Raw genomic sequence first — 23,453 nt, 5'->3', positions numbered from 1 at the left:
TAGACATCTTAACGTCACACATCACCTCGACATTAGATAGGTCATCGAAACAAGTTGTAGCGGAGGACTTCCTTCACCGCTTCAAATTGTCCGACGATATTAGGGAACTCCTTAGAGCTAAGAACGCCTCGATACGCGCCTACGACAGGTATCCTACCGCGGAAAATCGTATTCGAATGCGTGCCCTACAACGCGACGTAAAGTCTCGCATCGCCGAAGTCCGAGATGCCAGATGGTCTGATTTCTTAGAAGGACTCGCGCCCTCCCAAAGGTCTTACTACCGCTTAGCTCGTACTCTCAAATCGGATACGGTAGTAACTATGCCCCCCCTCGTAGGCCCCTCAGGCCGACTCGCGGCGTTCGATGATGACGAAAAAGCAGAGCTGCTGGCCGATACATTGCAAACCCAGTGCACGCCCAGCACTCAATCCGTGGACCCTGTTCATGTAGAATTAGTAGACAGTGAGGTAGAACGCAGAGCCTCCTTGCCACCATCGGATGCGTTACCACCCGTCACCCCGATAGAAGTTAAAGACTTGATCAAAGACCTACGTCCTCGCAAGGCTCCCGGTTCCGACTGTATATCTAACCGCGTTATTAAACTTCTACCCGTCCAACTCATCGTGATGTTGGCATCTATTTTCAATGCCGCTATGGCGAACTGTATCTTTCCCGCGGTGTGGAAAGAAGCGGACGTTATCGGCATACATAAACCCGGTAAACCAAAAAATCATCCGACGAGCTACCGCCCGATTAGCCTCCTCATGTCTCTAGGCAAACTGTATGAGCGTCTGCTCTACAAACGCCTCAGAGACTTCGTCTCATCCAAGGGCATTCTTATCGATGAACAATTCGGATTCCGTACAAATCACTCATGCGTTCAACAGGTGCACCGCCTCACGGAGCACATTCTTGTGGGGCTTAATCGACCAAAACCGTTATACACGGGAGCTCTCTTCTTCGACGTCGCAAAAGCGTTCGACAAAGTCTGGCACAATGGTTTGATTTTCAAACTATTCAACATGGGCGTGCCGGATAGTCTCGTGCTCATCATACGGGACTTCTTGTCGAACCGCTCTTTTCGATATCGAGTCGAGGGAACCCGCTCCTCCCCACGACCTCTCACAGCTGGAGTCCCGCAAGGCTCTGTCCTCTCACCCCTCCTATTTAGCTTATTCGTCAACGATATTCCCCGGTCGCCGCCGACCCATTTAGCTTTATTCGCCGACGACACGACTGTTTACTATTCTAGTAGAAATAAGTCCCTAATCGCGAAGAAGCTTCAGAGCGCAGCCCTAGCCCTAGGACAGTGGTTCCGAAAATGGCGCATAGACATCAACCCAGCGAAAAGTACTGCGGTGCTATTTCAGAGGGGAAGCTCCACACGGATTTCCTCCCGGATTAGGAGGAGGAATCTCACACCCCCGATTACTCTCTTTAGACAACCCATACCCTGGGCCAGGAAGGTCAAGTACCTGGGCGTTACCCTGGATGCATCGATGACATTCCGCCCGCATATAAAATCAGTCCGTGACCGTGCCGCGTTTATTCTCGGTAGACTCTACCCCATGATCTGTAAGCGGAGTAAAATGTCCCTTCGGAACAAGGTGACACTTTACAAAACTTGCATAAGGCCCGTCATGACTTACGCGAGTGTGGTGTTCGCTCACGCGGCCCGCACACACATAGACACCCTCCAATCCCTACAATCCCGCTTTTGCAGGTTAGCTGTCGGGGCTCCGTGGTTCGTGAGGAACGTTGACCTACACGACGACCTGGGCCTCGAATCAATTCGGAAATACATGAAGTCAGCGTCGAAACGATACTTCGATAAGGCTATGCGTCATGATAATCGCCTTATCGTTGCCGCCGCTGACTACTCCCCGAATCCTGATCATGCAGGAGCCAGTCACCGTCGACGCCCTAGACACGTCCTTACGGATCCATCAGATCCAATAACCTTTGCATTAGATGCCTTCAGCTCTAATACTAGGGGCAGGCTTAGGGACCCCGGTAACCGTACTCGTCGAACTCGACAAAGAGGTCGACGTGCAACCTAACCCATGCATCAGCCCGCTGAGTTTCTCGCCGGATCTTCTCAGCGGGTCGCGATTCCGATCCGGTAGTAGATTCATTCGCGAAACAATTGCTCTTGAGTTGTTAGGTCTCCTTCGGAGGCGCTCGGGCAGTTGTTAGCAAATCCCACCCCTCTTGGCTGAGCCTTTGCTCGCCCACCTGTCCTGGTGAAACTGGAAAGGCCTTCGGGCCACCAGTAAACTTTCAATCATAAAAAAAAAAAAAAAAAAAAAAAAAAAACCGCCACCCTGCCTATTTTTGCCGTGAAGCAGTAATGCGTTTCGGTTTGAAGGGTGGGGCAGGGATTGTAACTATACTGAGACCTTAGAACTCACATCTCAAGGTGGGTGGCGGCATTTACGTTGTAGATGTCTATAGGACTCCGGTAAGCACTTAACACCAGATGGGCTGTGAGCTCGTCCACCCACCTAAGCAATAAATAAAAACGTATACAAATTCTTATCATGGAAATATAATCTAAATCAAAGTTTATCTGTTGATGCGTTTGTCGTCTATTTCACCAGAAATGAATACATTTGAGTCCCTAATCGTAAGTATGGTGACCCCGTCGGCGTTGTTTCTCGTTATGATATTGCTCTTCTTGTTGGTGCTTCCGTAATCGTAGTTCGATATTACCACACTCTCTGTTGTTGGGTTCCTGGAATAGTTGATGGAACATTCATCGTTGAAATAAATGGTTCGCCGGTAAATGTGAACGATTAGAACGCATTTTTCAAGATTAAAGGTTGAATTGTCAATGCTCTTGATAGTTCGATTGTCGCACATGAAATTTTTTCATATAGGTAATTCAATTTTAATATATTTCGACATAAATTTTAAAACAGGTCAATAGATAGATCAGATACATCTCTATATATAAAAATGAATTGCTGTTCGTTAGTCTCGCTAAAACTCGAGAACAGCTGGACCGATTTGGCTAATTTTGGTCTTGAATTATTCGTGGAAATCCAGAGAAGGTTTAAAAGGTTAGATAAATATGAAAATGCTCGGAATTAAATAAAAAAAACAATTTTGTTTTTCCTTTGATGTGTCCCCCGTCGAACGGATTCCTTTTATTTTTTTTAAGTTTATACAAAAGTTTAGGTCTTTTATTTGTCGATTGAGGCACTACAAAGTCTGTCGGGTCAGCTAGTAGCACATAAAATAATTAGATGACACGATTTGAAGAGAGAATCTCATTCCCAAGCCGTGCCCAAGCCGTAACCACAATTTTTAATTAGAAAACCTTATACAAAACAGTCTAGATCTTCATGATCAGACTGCAAGAGCATATGTAACAGTTTTTTCTGTTCTTTATTGTAAGATAACTGCATGTACCTCCTAAATTATTATTGAGCTCTAAATTATCGATGAATTTGAGAACCTAATTGTATAGTCCGATGTACACTTTTCATATCATCGTAAAATACACAAGCGCGACCTGCGCCTTAGTCGCTTTTATACATGAAAATGATATCAATAAACCAAGAACGCTAATTAAAAAAGAGGAAATCTATATATTAATACGTGAAGCAAAAACTTTGTACCCCTTTTTACGAAAATTGGGCGGACGGAAGAATATGAAATTTCCCACACTTACAGAGAATATAGAGAAGGAGTGCAGAATGCTAATATATTTTTTTAAATTATGCTTAAAAACACATTATATCAATAAAAAAACCATTACACATACTACCAAAGTTTCTTATTGCTTGTAATTAAATTGAGAATAGATTAAATATTGTTTGTCTCTATTAATATTTGTCTAAAGTGTAGTCTTGGCAAAATCTGTGATTACAGAAGTAATAGTCTTTGACAATTTAATCATATAGTGTACAAACTTATAACTTCAATTAATTATAGTCGAATTTCGACAATCTACTTCGAGGGATCACTAGTACATTAAAATAAGCGTCCATAATTCACAGTCTTTCCAAGAATAACACTTTCAACCGCGTAGAACATTAAATTAACTAATAGGAAAATAAATATCATGATTCGAACCTGTTGCACCGATGCCGGTGAGTGCTCCGGAACGATGTTTCGCATATGGCGGTTCTAGATAGACGCGAGCTGCAAGTTGGATGTAAGGCGCTTCGGCGACAGCACAGGTAGCGATTGAAATGCTGCCTGAAGACGCCGCTGACGCAGTACAAAGCGACCGGATTCACGCAGGAGTTCAGGAAACTAAAGACGAAATTCGTTCTTGATTATCCTTTTTTAGTGCTGGAGGAAAATGCCGCGGATTCCCTGGACGGCGCATCGGACGAACGCGTGTAAATCCTGGAAGAACTAGGCGTCGCCTTAAGACTCTCCACCATTTGCCTACGTAGGATTTTAGAGTTTTTCGGTCACATTGCGAAAAAGGGTGACAATCTCGAAAAACTTCTCATCACCGGCAAAGTGGAAGGAAAGAGGCTTAGGGGGCGTAGTTCCATGCGCTGGTCCGATTAGATAAAGACGACTTTGGAAGCCAGCATCAATGTCGCTATCCACTGCACGGAGGACAGGAGTGAATGGAGGAGCATAGTCCTAACAAAAGTGCTCAGTAAAGTCACGACCCTCAGAACTGAGGAATACGACGCACAGAGAGAGATATATATATTTTTTTATTATTGCTCAGATTGTTGGACGAGCTCACATCCCACCTGGTGTTAAGTAGTTACCGGAGCCCATAGACATCTACAACGTAAATGCGCCACCCACCTTGAGATATAAGTTCTAAGGTCTCAGTATAGTTACAACGGCTGCCCCACCCTTCAAACCGAAACGTATTCATGGCAGAAATAGGCGGGGTGGTGGTACCTACCCGTGCGGACTCACAAGAGGAACCACCACCAGTAATTACGCAAATTATAATTTTGCGGGTTTGATTCTTATTACACGATGTTATTCCTTCACCTTGGAAGTCAATTGTGAACATTTGTTAAGTACGTATTTCATTAGTAAAATTGGTACCCGCCTGCGGGATTCGAACACCTGTACATCGCTCGATACGAATACACCGGACTTGAAGTTCTTGTAATGAAGAACTTCTTGTAATGTTTATTTATTTTATGAATATTTTTGGAATGCTCTGAAGCCGAAATGGGTTTTATCATTCAAGAAGTCATAATATTATTAATTTTAAGGACTTTTGTGCATTGTAAAAAATAGTCTTGAGAGAACTAGTTGGATGTTTCTTTAGTTGTGTTACTTTGATCAGATTTTTTTTAAAGTTTAATAACTCTACAAATTAGTATAGTCCCCGGCACGTAACTTGGCAAGAGTCGTTAGATGCGCAGAAGTCGTTTTTTAGGTCTCTTTGGTTGTCAAGCGGGACGCGGGGAAAGACGTAGCACCGTTCGTGACCGTTCCGAGCGCGCGATTGGTGAGTCAGTCGACGCTCCGCTCCCGCACCACGTCTACGTTCCGTTCGCTGCCGGCTACACATGCGCCTACTAAGTTGTAGGATACCCTTTTTATATATTAAGTTTTTGTTAGGAGTTGTTATTATTGTTTAAATTTAGTTTTTGTTACGAGTGTTATTGTTTTAAATTTGTTTGCAATGCCAGGACCAAATACCAATGACCATATAGTAGATTCAGTCACTGAGCGTTTTATTATTTACGCCAGTGACGACAGCGACTCTTCGTTATGTCGACGATGAGGAGCCAACTCCTTCCACCAGCTCAGGTGCTACCATAAATTTAATCCAAGGGGTAGCACTATTAGAATATGATAGTGACGACGGCGACACATAATTTTTAATATTAAGTATATCTTTTAAAATAAACTTCTTAACTTTTAATTGTATTTTATTTATAACACCTAATACACTTCACGAATTCCTCTCTTTTCTTTAACTTTCTTCAAAACACACAGGCTTAAAAATAAGTTATGGCAAATAAACAATAAAATAAAATTAAATTAAATTATATGCGGGCAATAAAAGTGAAAATTTTTTTGTTGCAATGTGCACTATGCGCGACATTACCCCCACTATACCAAAACCTTGCCAACTTACGTGCCGCTTACTATAGTAATGTGTCGTACTGTACTATTTTTGTGTGATGTCTGCTGTGCAACTGTTTGAGGTTTCTATCAGCGAATACAAACAGTCTATGAGGAATGTAAATCGTAGTAACAATATCTTACAAGCATATTATTGTTTATGTCAATATTCACTTTGTATTGGGAGACAAGTTGAACTTCACAAGAAAAAGAACTGATGAAAATAAATCGACCCTAAAACCTATTACCGCGTGTCCTTACTAAAATGCTAGCAAAAAGTCTAAATAACTTCATATTCCCTTTCTCGCAGAGGTATAGTGAACAAAACGCGTTCCCAACCGTATCGTGTGTCGGAAGTAAATGGATAGTAAATATTGTTAAAAGCAGTCCAAGGGTTATTTCAGGACCCAGGAGGTATATTCCAGTCAACATTTCTTAGTACATTTTCAGGTATAAGCCACGCTTAAAGGATCTTCGTCGTTTTACGGTGTATTTTTGATACATTCCGGACATACCCGAAACCTCCGGACTGCGGACTACGGACGAAGCTCAATGTATAAGATAGCTTCGTTATTGTAAAGGTATTTTATTCTTCTTGTGATATTATATGACCTTTTGGAGCTACGAATTTAAAACTGTCAACCTACTGTTTGATTGACCGAAGAAGAGATGGATGGGGTGTGTGAATGATGATATGACAGAGAGAGAGAGAGAGAGAGGAGTGGGTGTTGAGATAACAGCTGATAGAAGAAAATGGAATAGAAAAAATAGCTGTGCCCACCCCACCTAGTGGGATAAGGTGGAGACAAAGAAGAAGTACCTAATGTTTGGTACACATAGATATTATATAACGGCCATCTGCTGTAGTGGTAAGTGACATGGTCACTACACAAGGGGGTCGCGGGTTCGAATCCGCCAAGGGCAGATATTTGTATGATAAATATAAATGTCTTTTCCAGGATTATGGATGTATATTAAATATTAAATATATGTATGTAGGTGTGGGTCTAAATGAAATACTCTTTTCTAGGGTTTCACTATACTTTTTATTTAATTCTTAGAGAGCACTTTGAACACGTCTTACTCCTAATGGCGGCGTCGTGCGAGAGAGCGAACTAGAGCTACATCCGTCCCTTTCACACATCATGCGTTCAGAATCTTTCACTCGTTCAGAAATGTTTTACAATAATTAGAAATGTTAGTAATAATTAAATCCTACAACTCGGCCTTCCTGCACATCAGTCTGGCCTCAGACTGAAAGTACTGAGATAATAAAATAGTTCTTATGAATTAAAAATAAAAATAACAAAAATAAAATCTCTAACTTTACCTTAATTTACCTAATACTACTACTATGCAAATTTTTTTTTTCTAAACATTTTTACACAATAATAACGCTACAAAAATATTTTTAGTTAAACCTTATACTACCTATTACAAACAATCATGCTATAACTCTGCACACAGCTAATAAAACAAATAGTAATTACTCTTACTTAGTACATAACACAACAAAAACAGTAGGTTTAAACTATCAGTTTAGAGGCAAACAAGTTACAATGACACAGAGAACAGCAATGCATGATAATTATTCACAGTTACTTATTCAATAACAAAATGAGCAATGTAAATACTAGATCAACCTAAAATAAACAAACAGTGTAGTGTTACAATGCACCCAAACACTCAGACCAGAGTTAGATTGAGTCAAGGCCACCTCTTCATGAAATCTAATGCTGATGTAGTTCGTACTGGCCCATCTTTGCTTCTGTCTATTTTTTCGACCTCATATCGACCTTTCCCCATTTCCCTAGTGATGCGATATGGTCCATAAAATTTAGGTTTCAATTTTAGGGCGTTCCCAAATTGTGTCCTTTGAATAGCTACAAGATCTCCAACCTTGTACATTTCTCCTACTTTACGTCGTTTATTATAAGTCTTTCTATTCTCCTCTTGCATTCTTAAAATTTGAGCTTTGGCTTCTCTTCGTGCTTCTTCTCTCCTATTCATAAATTGCAATCTATTTTCTTCTTCTAAATATTCTAAAATTGATAAATCTTCTTTCAGTTTAAGTTTCACTCCTGTTAACAGTTCGAATGGCGTAGTACAGATTGCCCGCTGGTATGTGCTGTTTATCACTTGTTGTAGTTTGCTTGTATATTTGTACCAGTGACCAGGTTCTTCAATACACATCTTTGTCAACGCAGAAATAATAATACTGTTCATGCGTTCTACTTGGCCATTTCCACGAGGTATTCCAGTAGTGATTGTAACATGTTCGATGTCTTCTTCTTCACAATATTCTCGGAACTCACTGCATGTGAATGCTGTACCTCGGTCAGTGAAAAGTATGTTTCTGCTCAATGCATCAACATGCTGCTTAACTAACTGTTCTTCAGTGATGGCTAGTCGTCTTGGTCTTTGTGAAACTGGTACATCATCCTTCAACACAATCTTCAGCCTGATAGGTGCATCTTTAGTCTTCAAAGGTGTGTAACTGTCAATAATTTCCCTCACCGCTGTACACTGGTCATTGCTACTAGAAGATAGACAGATAGCATTTTGATACGATATGTCATAACAAGGAGGCCTGACCTCAACCAAACCCTTGTCAATAACTGTGATAGTATTTACTAAAAATTGTTGACCCAGTATTACATCATATGGTATTCCACCTGTAGGTACAATATACAAATTAATACTATATCTGTGACTGTCAATAGTTAAATCTGTGTCGAACTTACCAATCGAAAATACTTTAGAACTTCCTAACCCAGTAAGCAACATTTTTTCTGGTATGTACTCGCATTTTAGTTTTGTAAACAAATCAAAAGTTATTAAATTTAAGTCGCTACCTGTGTCAATTAAACAATTAGTCACATAGTTACCAACTTTTACTGATTTTACACTCATGTTTATAGAATCACGTTTGTTTACATTTAATAAATTTGACGAAACAATATGATTTAGTTGTTGACAACTAAAATTTGGCATATCACTCACTTGCTCTTTTAAATCGCATTGCTCACGTTCGTATAGTTCGTTCTCGTTCTTCTCGTCGTCCTCCTGCTGTCGAACAAACATAGATCGCCGATCTTGTTCATCACCTCCTCCATAATAATTATTTGATGCTTTTTTAGCTTCCATACCTTGTGATGCGCGGCACTCCGTACCCTTGTGCCCGAACCCGTTGCACTTGAAGCATTTGATACCTCTGCGGCAGGAACTAGATAGGTGCCCTCTTTCACCACAATTGTAACATCGATGAACCTGTCTAGGCATTACCGCCGTGTCTCGCTGACCTCGTCTCATGGTATCAACACTTTTTTTGGACTTCTCTTTGAAACTTTCATATAATACTAATTTCTCCTTGAGCACAGAATACGACGTTACCCCGTAGAATAACAACTTGTTAGATTCATAGTCAGATATTCCGTCGATTATATACTGAATCGCGACGTAATCCGGAAACTTAGCTCTTTTTCCGAGTTCTTTCATTACGAGCATATATTGATAAAACGACTCATTGGGTTGTTTTTTCCGTCTGCTCATTGTCTCATGCATTTGTTTACTGTTTATCACCTCAGGGAATTCCTTCATCAAAGCCACTTTTAGTTCTTCGTAACTTCTGAAAGTTTTTTCGCTTTTTAGCCATAATTCTGCTGTTCCAGCAAAACATCGTCGCGCTATAATGAGTTTCTGCTGCTGGCTCCACCCAAATATATCAGCATTATCGTCGAGATCTTGTGTCCACTTCGCAGAAGAGTACGTGATGTCATCACCCGTGAACTTTGGCACAGCGTCCATCGTGTAAAATAAATTCTTGCTATCGTCGTTTTTGCTCTCCGCCATCGTGCAGAATCGTCGTATATCGTCGTATAAATGCGTCTTTCGTCTTTGAAAAATGTAACCGGCGGCGTGGCGTCGGCGCAGGTTAAGTATGGCGGCCGCGGCGTTGTTCACACCACGCGACAACTTCGTAAAATATGCGTAGATACGTTAAATCATTTAGACCCTGATATTCCTGAGTATCCCGGGCGAGAAATTGTAGGTGTGGGTCTAAATGAAATACTCTTTTCTAGGGTTTCACTATACTTTTTATTTAATTCTTAGAGAGCACTTTGAACACGTCTTACTCCTAATGGCGGCGTCGTGCGAGAGAGCGAACTAGAGCTACATCCGTCCCTTTCACACATCATGCGTTCAGAATCTTTCACTCGTTCAGAAATGTTTTACAATAATTAGAAATGTTAGTAATAATTAAATCCTACATGTATGTGTATAATAAAAATCTTACATTTATATCCGTTATCTGGTACCTGTAACACAAGTTCTTTACGAACTTATCACGGGACCAGTTAACGTGGCGTGATTGTTAGTAAATATTTATTTATTTATTATTATTATTATATTATCAACGTATGTTTTGTTTGCAGCTCTTTGATATCGAAACGGAATATTCAATTAATTTTTTGCACGGATATAGCTAAACCCGTGTCGTGTGAGAAAATATTCTTTTAATCAAGGAAAGGGGAAAAACCCTGGCTTTAGTAAAAAAATCGGGGTTTTCCCTTTCGAGGCCACACTAAAGCCGTGGACGCCAACAGCAAATGTTTTCCTTGTATTGAATACTACACTTATTCCGTTATTTTTCAAACACTGGCAAACGACCATGCGGCTTATTTGTTAAGAATTTTTAAAAAACTAGCGGCCCGCTCCGACTCCGCACGGGTCTTTAACAACAGTTTCAATAATATTTGAAGTTGTTTTATTTTTTAAAATAAAAGTACACTTATTGCGGCATAAATATAATAGTTAGACATAATAATATGCTGTTGCGACACTTTTTGTAAATAATAATGTGTTCTATAAAGTCTTAGTACATTATTTTATTCTATTATCAATAGTTTTCGCAGTGCACGCGATGTAAAGAATATTTTAGGTAATTATTTTACACCTTGGGTTACATTATTGGAGTTTTAGTAAGGTTCCTTTTTTTTTTTAATTAATATAGCCCATGTCACTCGAGAACAGTGTAGATTCCAAATAGTGAAAGAACTTTTAAAATCGGTTCAGTAGTTTCGGAGCCTATTCAATACAAACAAACAAACAAATATTTCCTCTTTATAATATTAGTATAGAGTATAGATAAGCCGGCTGCGAACATAGCCTTTTCTTTGGTTTTTACATATCGTGGACATAATTAAAACTACTATATATTACGATGTAGTCTCGCGGTTATTGGTTTCATTATATCGAGACATTAAACGTTATTTGGTTAAAGTGACATTTTTGCAACTTTACACGATAGCTATTTACAGTTTAAAATTTCTATATGAAGCTTTAATAATTTTTGCATCATTAATAGCAGCATAAATAGGCTTTTCGTTGTAAAAATTCAGTGTAGCAATTATTTTGTAAAAATGTACAGGTGTTTATAATTAAGAGATTATTTTATCTTGAAATCAATTTTTATGTATATGAAGCGCCCTTGTTAACGGCTCAGTTTTGTAAATTGATTGAAATACTTAAAAAATTTCAAAGAAATCTAGTTTGTAATGTTATGAAAAAATTCAAAATTCGAAAAATATTGAAACACAAAACTTCGTTATCGACAAAATTTCAATAAGTTAACACAAATTAAAATTATATTAACTGTGGAAAAATACTTTGTGGTTAAAGATTAGTGTAGTAGTTGAAATAAATAAAATAAAAACTATATTTTTTTTTAGCACATTGAAGTATTTTTTTAAATTATAATTATCAATAAGTACAATATGAAATTTCATATTGTACATAATAAGTACAATATGAAATTTCATATTGTGCAGTGCAATAAGCTGATTTAACGTTAAAACGATATCAGTCAGCCTTTGTTCATAAACCTTATAATATACATAAGATTTATTAATCTTATTTTACTATTACGTTTCTTTTCATCAATAAAGATTTAACAAATTCAATCATCAATTTCATGTATTCAAACAATACACGAATTTGATGATGAGCATTTTGTGATGATGATTGTGATTTCTGATGATGAGTGGTGACGACGCTGACGGACAGGTGATATAACTGGGCAATTTCGTGTCAATTGACTTAGAAATCCTTGTATCATTATAATTTTAAACACTCAGGATGATGATTTTTTTTTATTTCTATTTACCTCAAACAGAATCCAATAATGCGCAACGCGTGGGTCCAATCGTTATAGTCGAGTAGCGAAGTCGGAGACAAATGATACCACAGCTCAAAAGCGTGATAAGGCAGAAAGCAGATGAAGAATACTGCAACAATACAAACTTTTACTTCCAATAGTTTTCATTCAGAGGCCGTTCTTAAATTTAATTAAAGTCATTTATTTCCGAAACCAGTCCAAATGTGTACATACATAGAATCATTGAAATGTTATAAAAAAAAAACCCAGAAATGATTAAAAATAATCACACAAATAAAAATATATTCTGGTCACTATCGTGGTTTAAATTTCGATTTGTACCCGGAGTGCTTAACACCCAGTCCGGTTTAGTGCTGCATTATCAGGCAGTACACATCCATCCAGGCGAAATGATCCATGATTTCATGCATAGTGAAAAGATACACTATGGCAACAGCCCCATCAGTGCCCTAAAGACATTTTATCCTTTAGGTCACGATTGCTTAAAGACTTATAAAGCTCTTCCACTAATCATCACGATTCATCGATCCCAGTTTTACCTTAATCAAAATACGTTGACATCGTGCAAAAAACCGGTCATGATCGTCCAATTAAATCAGAACATATGTCAAATACTAATTGCCATTTATATGTATATACTAATAAAAAGAAAATAATATTAATTTAATGCTTATATTTAGTTATCGATTGACCATAAATTGCTATTTTTACATGAAGTTTACTGAACCAAACACATAAACCATTTAGAGAGTTTGGTCCTAGAAAACGATGAGGCGTAACAAAGGGATCTGTGGGCTGATATTCAATTATTTGGAACGGCCCACACACTCTTTTTCAAATACCTTTGAAATAATATTTCGGTTTTTTCGATAAATCAAGTAATTCCTAATAAGATTTAGCGAGAAAAATGTACGTAGCTTTTAAACCAATGTGACTTTATTTCAAAAGTAGTAGTATAGGAAAGTGATAAAAAAGATTGCGAAGGGTATAAGTGTCGGGAAATTGTTTTATCTAGCCTCTGATATCCAAGACAGACGGAAAGATCCAGATCCCTTACATTCTTATAGTTGAATATTTATTTCAGGACTGAAATTTGTGCTATTATTATTATTTTGCTGAAAGAAAAATGTGTTAGTGTTGAATTTTAAAATTCGGAAAGTGTATCAAGAAAACGATAGAAAAAAAATACAGAAGTAATTCCTACCCTTTGCTGTTTGATACGAATAATTAATTATGTAATAATTATGTTAGGATTTGAACACAGTTTTGGTTTGACAAAAAAAAATTCTAAACTACACTAAAAGTCAAGAAATGTTTTGCAATAAATACGAATACATACCAATAACAAATATAAGGACCATGCAAGCTACCGACTTTCTAGCTTTAGCCTGAGCCTCGCCTTGACCGCCTTGAAGAGCTCCTGGCATCTCCCTGGTACTTGCAAGTAGTCTCCGAGCCATCAGAGAATAGAAAACCGTAATCACGATCAACGGCAAACCGTAGTATATCAAGGCTTTGGCAATTGTCATCCCTCTGTGAAGGAAAAAATTGTATGATGCTTTTTTGAATGGCTTATTGTTGTTTGCTTTTAAGTGTTTCCAATGGAACTGGATTACTAAGCTACCCCCACAATTTACAGTTATTATGGTATCGATCGTTTGGCGAGTCCCCAAAGACTAGATAGAAGGTAGACAGATTTGTTTGCTCCTAGCTTCCTATCCTCAATCTTCAGTCTACCCAATAATCATAGCAATTGCAAAAGCGCCAAAAAATCAGAAGCTTATTAAATTATGTCAAAAGAGCCCGTTAAAGAAAAGTGTGATAGTACTAAACCGTGTTTACAGCATTTTAATTATAGCAGTTTTATGTTCCAGTCTCAATTAAAAATAATTCACTGAACCGTACATATTAGCAAGCAGTTGAGTAAACAATATAAATCACAACGCAACAAGATCCCGACAGCTACGTAACAACTGGCGATCAATCAGTCGCCAATCAGAATCACTTTTGAATCAATCACAATCAGAATAAGCAGGGTTGTATAAGTTGTGCTTTTATCCAAAAACGTTATTTTTTTTAGTCCAGTTTTTGGGCCACTTTCCGATTTTAGTTAGCACGAGGGAGCCTTTTTTATTAAATTTATGAAGACTCATAAATTTCGTCTGGCTTTTAATTTTTAATCTGCATCATTATAATTAATGGAAAACTAACTTAGACCAGTCAAAGTGGCTTTAACTACGCCTTTGACTCGCTAAACGTTGAAAAGTACTTTTTGTTTATATCTACCATTGTGCTCTACAACTAAGATTATTTTGATTAATTCTATATGTAACATATTGCCAAGTTTCTTAAGCATACACCACAGACCTATTAAAATTGGCATCACGTATTTGCTAGCCTCGTGAAATCATTCTGGAAAATTCTGGCGGGCGCAATGAAAAAATATCTATCACGATTTAGCGTAACCATTTAAAGTCGTACTTGGAGTAGTTAGTCCAGTCCTTCGGATACGGCGTGCAGTATACGATAGTAACGTTGTCTTTTAACTCCACTGTCACTGTACTGGAGAATATGGCGGCGGGGATGGCAAAGATAAACGCCGCGCCCCAGATGAATGTGGCACAAACAAGTGGGAGTTTGCGAAGCTGAAACAAACGTTTATCGATTAAAACGGTGTAGTGTCTGTTTTAGCGGCCAAAAGTTTAAGGAAACAAAGATTCTGTGGGTGACGTGCAAAACGGTAAACTTTAAAGAGTCTATATATTAATACGTGAAGCAAAAACTTTGTACCCCTTTTTACGAAAATTGCGCGAACGGAGGAGTATGAAATTTCCCACACTTATAGAGAATATAGAGAAGAAGTGCACAATGCTAATATTTTTTTAAAATAATGTATAAAAGATACATTAAATCAATAAAGAAAACATTACACACTCTACATACCATGTATTTGACGCACACACGCATGCATACTATTTATTGTCAAACTTTTGCTCTTGACGTCTGTTGTCAAATTGAGAATAGATTAAATATTGTTTGTTTTTGTTAATATTTTTTATAGTATATAAGTCTTAGCGAAATTTGTGATTATAGAAGTATAAAATACAATCATAATAGTGTACAAACTTACAATTCCAATTAATTATAGTCGAATTTCGACTACTGCGGGGCCACTGGTTTAGATTAAATGGTAATCTTTTTTTTTTTATGATTGAAAGTTTACTGGTGGCCCGAAGGCCTTTCCAGTTTCACCAGGACAGGTGGGCGAGCAAAGGCTCAGCCAAGAGGGGTGGGATTTGCTAACAACTGCCCGAGCGCCTCCGAAGGAGACCTAACAACTCAAGAGCAATTGTTACGCGAATGAATCTACTACCGGATCGGAATCGCGACCCGCTGAGAAGATCCGGCGAGAAACTCAGCGGGCTGATGCATGGGTTAGGTTGCACGTCGACCTCTTTGTCGAGTTCGACGAGTACGGTTACCGGGGTCCCTAAGCCTGCCCCTAGTATTAGAGCTGAAGGCATCTAATGCAAAGGTTATTGGATCTGATGGATCCGTAAGGACGTGTCTAGGGCGTCGACGGTGACTGGCTCCTGCATGATCAGGATTCGGGGAGTAGTCAGCGGCGGCAACGATAAGGCGATTATCATGACGCATAGCCTTATCGAAGTATCGTTCCGACGCTGACTTCATGTATTTCCGAATTGATTCGAGGCCCAGGTCGTCGTGTAGGTCAACGTTCCTCACGAACCACGGAGCCCCGACAGCTAACCTGCAAAAGCGGGATTGTAGGGATTGGAGGGTGTCTATGTGTGTGCGGGCCGCGTGAGCGAACACCACACTCGCGTAAGTCATGACGGGCCTTATGCAAGTTTTGTAAAGTGTCACCTTGTTCCGAAGGGACATTTTACTCCGCTTACAGATCATGGGGTAGAGTCTACCGAGAATAAACGCGGCACGGTCACGGACTGATTTTATATGCGGGCGGAATGTCATCGATGCATCCAGGGTAACGCCCAGGTACTTGACCTTCCTGGCCCAGGGTATGGGTTGTCTAAAGAGAGTAATCGGGGGTGTGAGATTCCTCCTCCTAATCCGGGAGGAAATCCGTGTGGAGCTTCCCCTCTGAAATAGCACCGCAGTACTTTTCGCTGGGTTGATGTCTATGCGCCATTTTCGGAACCACTGTCCTAGGGCTAGGGCTGCGCTCTGAAGCTTCTTCGCGATTAGGGACTTATTTCTACTAGAATAGTAAACAGTCGTGTCGTCGGCGAATAAAGCTAAATGGGTCGGCGGCGACCGGGGAATATCGTTGACGAATAAGCTAAATAGGAGGGGTGAGAGGACAGAGCCTTGCGGGACTCCAGCTGTGAGAGGTCGTGGGGAGGAGCGGGTTCCCTCGACTCGATATCGAAAAGAGCGGTTCGACAAGAAGTCCCGTATGATGAGCACGAGACTATCCGGCACGCCCATGTTGAATAGTTTGAAAATCAAACCATTGTGCCAGACTTTGTCGAACGCTTTTGCGACGTCGAAGAAGAGAGCTCCCGTGTATAACGGTTTTGGTCGATTAAGCCCCACAAGAATGTGCTCCGTGAGGCGGTGCACCTGTTGAACGCATGAGTGATTTGTACGGAATCCGAATTGTTCATCGATAAGAATGCCCTTGGATGAGACGAAGTCTCTGAGGCGTTTGTAGAGCAGACGCTCATACAGTTTGCCTAGAGACATGAGGAGGCTAATCGGGCGGTAGCTCGTCGGATGATTTTTTGGTTTACCGGGTTTATGTATGCCGATAACGTCCGCTTCTTTCCACACCGCGGGAAAGATACAGTTCGCCATAGCGGCATTGAAAATAGATGCCAACATCACGATGAGTTGGACGGGTAGAAGTTTAATAACGCGGTTGGATATACCGTCGGAACCGGGAGCCTTGCGAGGACGTAGGTCTTTGATCAAGTCTTTAACTTCCATCGGGGTGACGGGTGGTAACGCATCCGAGGGTGGCAAGGAGGCTCTGCGTTCTACCTCACTGTCTACTAATTCTACATGAACAGGGTCCACGGATTGAGTGCTGGGCGTGCACTGGGTTTGCAATGTATCGGCCAGCAGCTCTGCTTTTTCGTCATCATCGAACGCCGCGAGTCGGCCTGAGGGGCCTACGAGGGGGGGCATAGTTACTACCGTATCCGATTTGAGAGTACGAGCTAAGCGGTAGTAAGACCTTTGAGAGGGCGCGAGTCCTTCTAAGAAATCAGACCATCTGGCATCTCGGACTTCGGTGATGCGAGACTTTACGTCGCGTTGTAGGGCACGCATTCGAATACGATTTTCCGCGGTAGGATACCTATCGTACGCACGGATCGAGGCGTTCTTAGCTCTAAGGAGTTCCCTAATATCGTCGGGCAATTTGAAGCGGTGAAGGAAGTCCTCCGCTACAACTTGCTTCGATGACCTATCTAATGTCGAGGTGATGTGTGACGTTACGATGTCTATGGCTTCAGCGGTATCCTGAGGAGACGGGATAGAGTCCGGACTAAACGGAAGCGATGGTGGATCAGATTCAGCCAGGCTGATGCCCAGCGTGTGCCAATCCACCACAGTCCTCGTGACGGGAACGGAATCGGGAGCGCGACCGAGCTTCATAACGACGGGACGGTGGTCTGAATCTAACTCTGAAACTACTTCGATCGAGTGTAAGCGCAGAGTTACGTTTTTTAATAACGCTATGTCGAGTATATCCGGGCGATGCGCGATATTTAGCGGGTAGTGAGTCGGGGTTAGCGGAGCGACGATATCGAAGGCGAGATCATCGACTAACGCGTCAAGCCGCCTGCCATTCGGGGTTGTGGTGTGTGAGTTCCACCTGATGTGTTTACAATTTAGGTCGCCCGCCAGAATGACAGAGCTCCCCATACCGAGCAGCGCCTCGATATCACTGCTTAGAACGATCTTATCCGGTGGAAGATAAACGGACGCGATAACGATCGGCGCGTGTCCCGTCAGTGAGATTCGGCACACTGATGCTTCGATATTAGCGAGCGCGGGAGGATCGAGCGGGACGCAATGCAGGGCTCTTCTATAGTAAATGACGGTACCACCACCACGGGCAGAGAGCCTGTCGTTCCTGACCATGTTATAGTTCGCGATTTTAGGGTCACGGCGCGCGGGCTTAAGTAGGGTCTCCTGCACTAAAAAGATATCAATTTGGTGGTCACGCAAAAAGTCAGAAACCTGATCACGTTGATTTGCGAGACCGTAAGCGTTAAAAAATCCTATCGTTACGGATAGGGGCTTTATTCTACTTATATACGCCATTGATTACCGGCGGAGTGAGGGGAGGACGTACGTATTTAATGACGCGTATACGTCGGCGTATTCCTGCACAACGGCGATAAAGTGTTGTGCAGTGGAGGCAGCGCGAATGGCGTCGCCCAAAGCGTTAACGCGCTCAAAGTTGATCGACTGAAAGAAGTCGATCGCTAAAGCGAGATTGTCGGACGCGGTCGGAGGGCAAGTCGCGGGAGAGGGACGAGTCGCGGGGGCGGGACGAATCGCGGAGGAGGGAGTTGTGTTCGACACAGGACGCAGCTAGGCGGTTCCGTCGCGGTTTTTTGGTCGCGAGCGCAGAGGGCCGTGGCGTGATCGCCCAAACACTTAACACATCGGGGGCGCGCGTGACAGTTACGGGAAGAGTGCCCGTACAATTGACAGTTATGGCACTGGCTAGGAGTGCCTTTTTTATGGGGGGCTTCGACAGCGATACCAGAGAGCCTACAGACGGTCTGTGTGTTAAAGATTTTCTTACCCTCGGGGGTAGGCTGGAGAGCGACTAGAACCATATTATATGGCTCCCTACCGCGACCGGTGTGCATACGGTGCACAGAATTCACTGGTAGGCCTTGTTCTAACAGGTCGGCTTTTACGAGCTCTACATCTAACTCTTTAGGGATTCCGCGTATTACAACGCGGAGTTCGCGCTCCTCCTGGAGCGTATACGTATGGAAACTTATACGCTCCTTACGGAGGTAAGAAGAGAGGGCCCTATGGTCGTCGGGTGTTTGAACCTTAATTTGAATGCCGTTCGCGAGGTTACGGGCATTCGTGAAATTTATATTTTTGGCCTTAAGGGCCAGGCAAACTCGATCCCAAGCTGCCTTCTCCTGAAGGATAACCGGGGGAGGGGTCTGGGTTTTATTTTGTGCCACCGGACGCGGCGACGGAGTGGCACGGGCTGGGGGCGCAACGGGAGTCTGAGGGCGGGGGCGCGACGCGTTCACGGCTTTGCTAATTTTAGCAGCCGCGGGAGCTCGAGACTCCGCGGCACGCTTCTTACCCTTCTGTACCAGGGTGAATCCATCCGTCGATGAGGCGGGGGCGAGGTCGACCTCCATGTCCGAGTCAGAGTCGGAGCACGAGGAGGCGGGTGCAGGCGACCTACGAGCAAGTGTAGGTGTTTTAGAGGGCGCGACGGAGGCCGCGGATGATCGCTCAGCTGAAACGATGGTCACGGCGGACGACGCAGCAGCTTTTCTCGCCAGTATAGGCGACACGGGAGCGGCAGGCAGGACAGAGGCTGCGGTGCTCAATGCAGAAGCTCTGCACGCAGGTACAGGCGACGCAGGAGCAGCGAGCGCGGCGGAGTCCTCGAGAGGGCTCGCAGTGTGATTGGCCTTGAAGGCCAAAAACTCCGAGGCGAGCTGTGGGTGGCGAAGTCGGAGGAATTCCGCGAATACAGCGTCCATGATCGCTGAGTACCCAGGTGGGGCGGCCCCGGGTCTTGAAAACACTCGCCTTGCGGCGAGGCCCCAACTTCTCGGACCTGAGCGGTTCTATTGAACACAGGTGGCAATGCGGCGCGATTACTACAGGACAAAGAAAAAGCACAACAAAACAGAAATTACGAAAAGAAATAAAACAAATAAATACTTGCAGGAAACCACTTTGTCGGCAGATGTACCACGAACACAGAAACAACAAAAAGAAACAAAACAAATAAAAACTTCCAGAAAGAGCACTTAGTCGGCAGATGTACCACAAACACAGGCCGCGCGAACAATGGCCGGGCTAACAAAAGCCGGGCGAACAAAGACCGGGCGATCTAGTGGACGATGAGCACGTCCGCACGTGACGGGTGCCTCTATCGGAATGTCGGTAATCTTTGTCAACCTATCGTTAGTTTGTCATTTACCTGAATGCTTAGCTGAGGTGCTAAATGCTTAACTTTAAACTGCTGTTTGAATGCAATTTTAATTCCAATTATAATGAGCAAACTTAATTACCAGATAATGAAAGTTGATATCGCTTATGAGTACCAAAGTATTTCAATGAAACTTCGATACTCCAAAACTGTCCATCGATTTAATTATCGGAATTGAGAACTACTTACCGAATCAAAATTGGCTTCCCAATTTAATTTCAATTTCGAGTGTATATCAATTATTCCGTTTCGAAGCCTGTCGACCTTTACTAAATTTATCGAAATGCTCATAACGCCCTTTTAAATAACATAGTCGATTGACTTATCAATTAATCAGAAGAAAATGAATAGAATGATTAAAATACTGATAATTAAGTGCACTCAATCTTGTTTGACTAAATGTTAATGGTTCTGCATCAATGAATTTTGTTTTTATCAATTTGTAATTTGTTCCAATCGAAACTCAAAAGTTCAAATATATAATTAAATATTAGCAAGATTTGAAAGATCCCTAAGTTAACACAGATACAACGCACGGTACTAAATTTGACTAATAAGTGGTACTAATCCGGGAAGGTAACAAGTTTTTTAAGCCACTGTGTACCTAAAAAATCTTCACGAGTAACCTCCACAGTCATGAACAGACACTATTCCCTGGAAATGAACTCCTAAAAATAATCGTAAAACGTAACTAATTGCATGCTATGGCACCTTGTGAGCTGGTGCGGCACGTTTCTTCTCCACCGTCTTGTATTTTTTCTCTCTTTCTCTTTCGAGAAGTCATTTTCGTCATTACGTCATTTTACGTAATGCAATTTAAATTTTGAGCTTATATCTTAAAGATGACGCTACCATTATTTGGACATCTATATGATTTTTAGATGATCCACTAATCGTATTAAACCGTATGAAGCACTAAAAATATTGCCCCATTAATGTTTTTATTTGGTACGATCTAATCTTGAAGGGACATAGATTGTCATTTGCTTCGTTCGAAATGTAACATAAATCATGATAACATATATAATCTAAGCGGTAACTCACTTGTAGTTTCCTGAATGGATTTACGATCGCACAATATCTCTCGGCCGATAGGGCTGTCAACGTGAACACGGATACACCAATGCTCACATCTTTTGCTGATTCAGAGATCCTACATATAAGCTCTCCCCATGGCCAGGACTCTAAAGTGTAGATTATGGAGACGAACGGCACGCATATCAAGATGACTAGCAGATCCGCTAGCGCTAATGAAAATATATACCTGTGGAAATTAAATCGAGGGGTGAAAATCTATTTGGACATTTATCTTTGCAATTAAAGATGTGTTTTATTTGGTATTAGCATCAACGGTTTGATGTTTTGAATTGAATCTCAATTAAGTTTTTAAGTTTACTCCATTCAAATAGCTGAAAAAGTTTTTTTGTCACAATCTTTTTTCCAAATTTTAAAATGTAAATGGCTCTCCTGTAAAGTTGCAAAAATATCGCCGCTTAAACCAAATAGTCTTCCACCAGTTGGAATGTTTTTAAATCTAAATTCCAATAGAATATTTTGTGAATTTTTAGCATGTTGTATGTATTTACTAAACTTTTAGTATTCAATAAACATTTTACAGCATCACCTAATTGAGCTAATTTTGTAAGGAAATCAAAGTTTTCCATAAAATTGTTTACATAATTAATCTAAGTACTTTATAACATCATTATAGCAAGATGCATCTCACATAAAATCTATTAAATTGCTAACAAATGCTTATTGTTGTACTTAATTGCTTTTGTTGAATTTTTAGCAAATATACAATAGACGTTTAATAAGACGATGAATCATTTTTGGCCTGCTAAAACCCTATTGCTACTAAAAAGTCACTTTTACTGAGACTAGTGTTAGGAAGTTTCATATAAATGTGGGTTTAGTATGACAATATTATGCTGGTCTAATACTTGAGTCGTCTATTATCAAAGATGGCAATCTGTGCATTTGGACAAAAAATTTTTATTGATATGTCAATACAGATTGATTTGAATATAATCGTCTCCTTCAAAGAATACGGTTCAAAAACTGCATTAAATAAAGGTTAATAGTTAACCTGTTATTTATCTAAGATGTCGTTCCGAAGAGTTTTGTGACTGCCGATGGAATACAAAGTCAATAATTCGTTTTTCTGATTTACCAATCATTGTCCAAAAGTCAGATTGCCGCCTTTGATAATAGTCGACTCACTTAACAGGACCCTTCTGCCCAATCTCAGGAGAATCCTTAGATAAAAAGTTGGATCTCATAGTAAGCGAGAAAGATAAATCAAAGTCTCAATTGCTTTAAGATAGAGATTATCCCGCCATATAAATCAAAAAAGCGCCACTTACGTGTTAGGAGCGTTTCTCATTCCTCTATGTCTGGCGTAGACTATCACCAATGTTCCGTTCCCAAGCACCCCGACAACGAATATAACGGCGAACAATATTGGAACCAAATATGTCTCCAACCTTTCATCGTATGGCATATATTCGTCAGTGTCGTTTTCCGCAGACATCGTGTAGTTAGCTTCGGCAGTCATTATTGATAGCTGTTGAGAAAAATTTATTATTAGTACACTGGTTAGTTTTTTTTGTTTTTTTTTTTTTTTCTGTTGCCCTTGTAGGCAGACGAGCATACGGCCCACCTGATGGTGAGTGGTTAACGTCGCCCATGGACTTCAGCAATGCCAGGGGCAGAGCCAAGCCGCTGCCTACCGTGGCTTTACTGGTGGTAGGACATATTGTGAGTTTTTTTTATTGCTTAGATGTGTGGACGAGCTCACAGCCCACACTTGGTATTAATTGGTTACCGGAGCCCAGTAACCACTTATCACCAGGTGCTAAGAAAAATATATATCAATTACATCATTTAAATCTAGTATAATTTCATCTGATGATTAAAAAATCACTAAAGAAGTATTTTTAAGTGTTTTTTTTTCTATTGCTTAGATTTGTGGACGAGCTCACAGTAATTACGCAAAAAAATTGC

General features: G+C 40.9%; 1 protein-coding gene across 3 annotated transcripts in view; it reads right to left on the bottom strand.

The window, feature by feature from the left end:
* The window catches only part of NGR-A14 (neuropeptide receptor A14), an 83,294-nt gene that overhangs the window by 3,650 nt on the left and 56,191 nt on the right, over nucleotides 1-23,453 (bottom strand). The window contains 7 exon segments of one of the 3 annotated variants that reach the window (NM_001134239.1): nucleotides 2,324-2,734; nucleotides 4,081-4,263; nucleotides 12,236-12,356; nucleotides 13,587-13,780; nucleotides 14,729-14,892; nucleotides 21,492-21,711; nucleotides 22,814-23,013. In NM_001134239.1, coding sequence (NP_001127711.1) covers nucleotides 2,566-2,734; nucleotides 4,081-4,263; nucleotides 12,236-12,356; nucleotides 13,587-13,780; nucleotides 14,729-14,892; nucleotides 21,492-21,711; nucleotides 22,814-23,004 — 1,242 coding nt within the window. In that variant the 5' untranslated portion in view covers nucleotides 23,005-23,013 and the 3' untranslated portion in view covers nucleotides 2,324-2,565. 3 annotated transcript variants of the gene reach the window in all.

This window comes from Bombyx mori, chromosome 3, assembly GCF_030269925.1.
Source record: "Bombyx mori chromosome 3, ASM3026992v2".
In the NCBI taxonomy this organism is placed as follows: domain Eukaryota; kingdom Metazoa; phylum Arthropoda; class Insecta; order Lepidoptera; family Bombycidae; genus Bombyx; species Bombyx mori.
The sequence above is the reverse complement of the archived record's forward strand: the minus strand, read 5'-3'. Positions and strand labels throughout refer to the sequence as shown.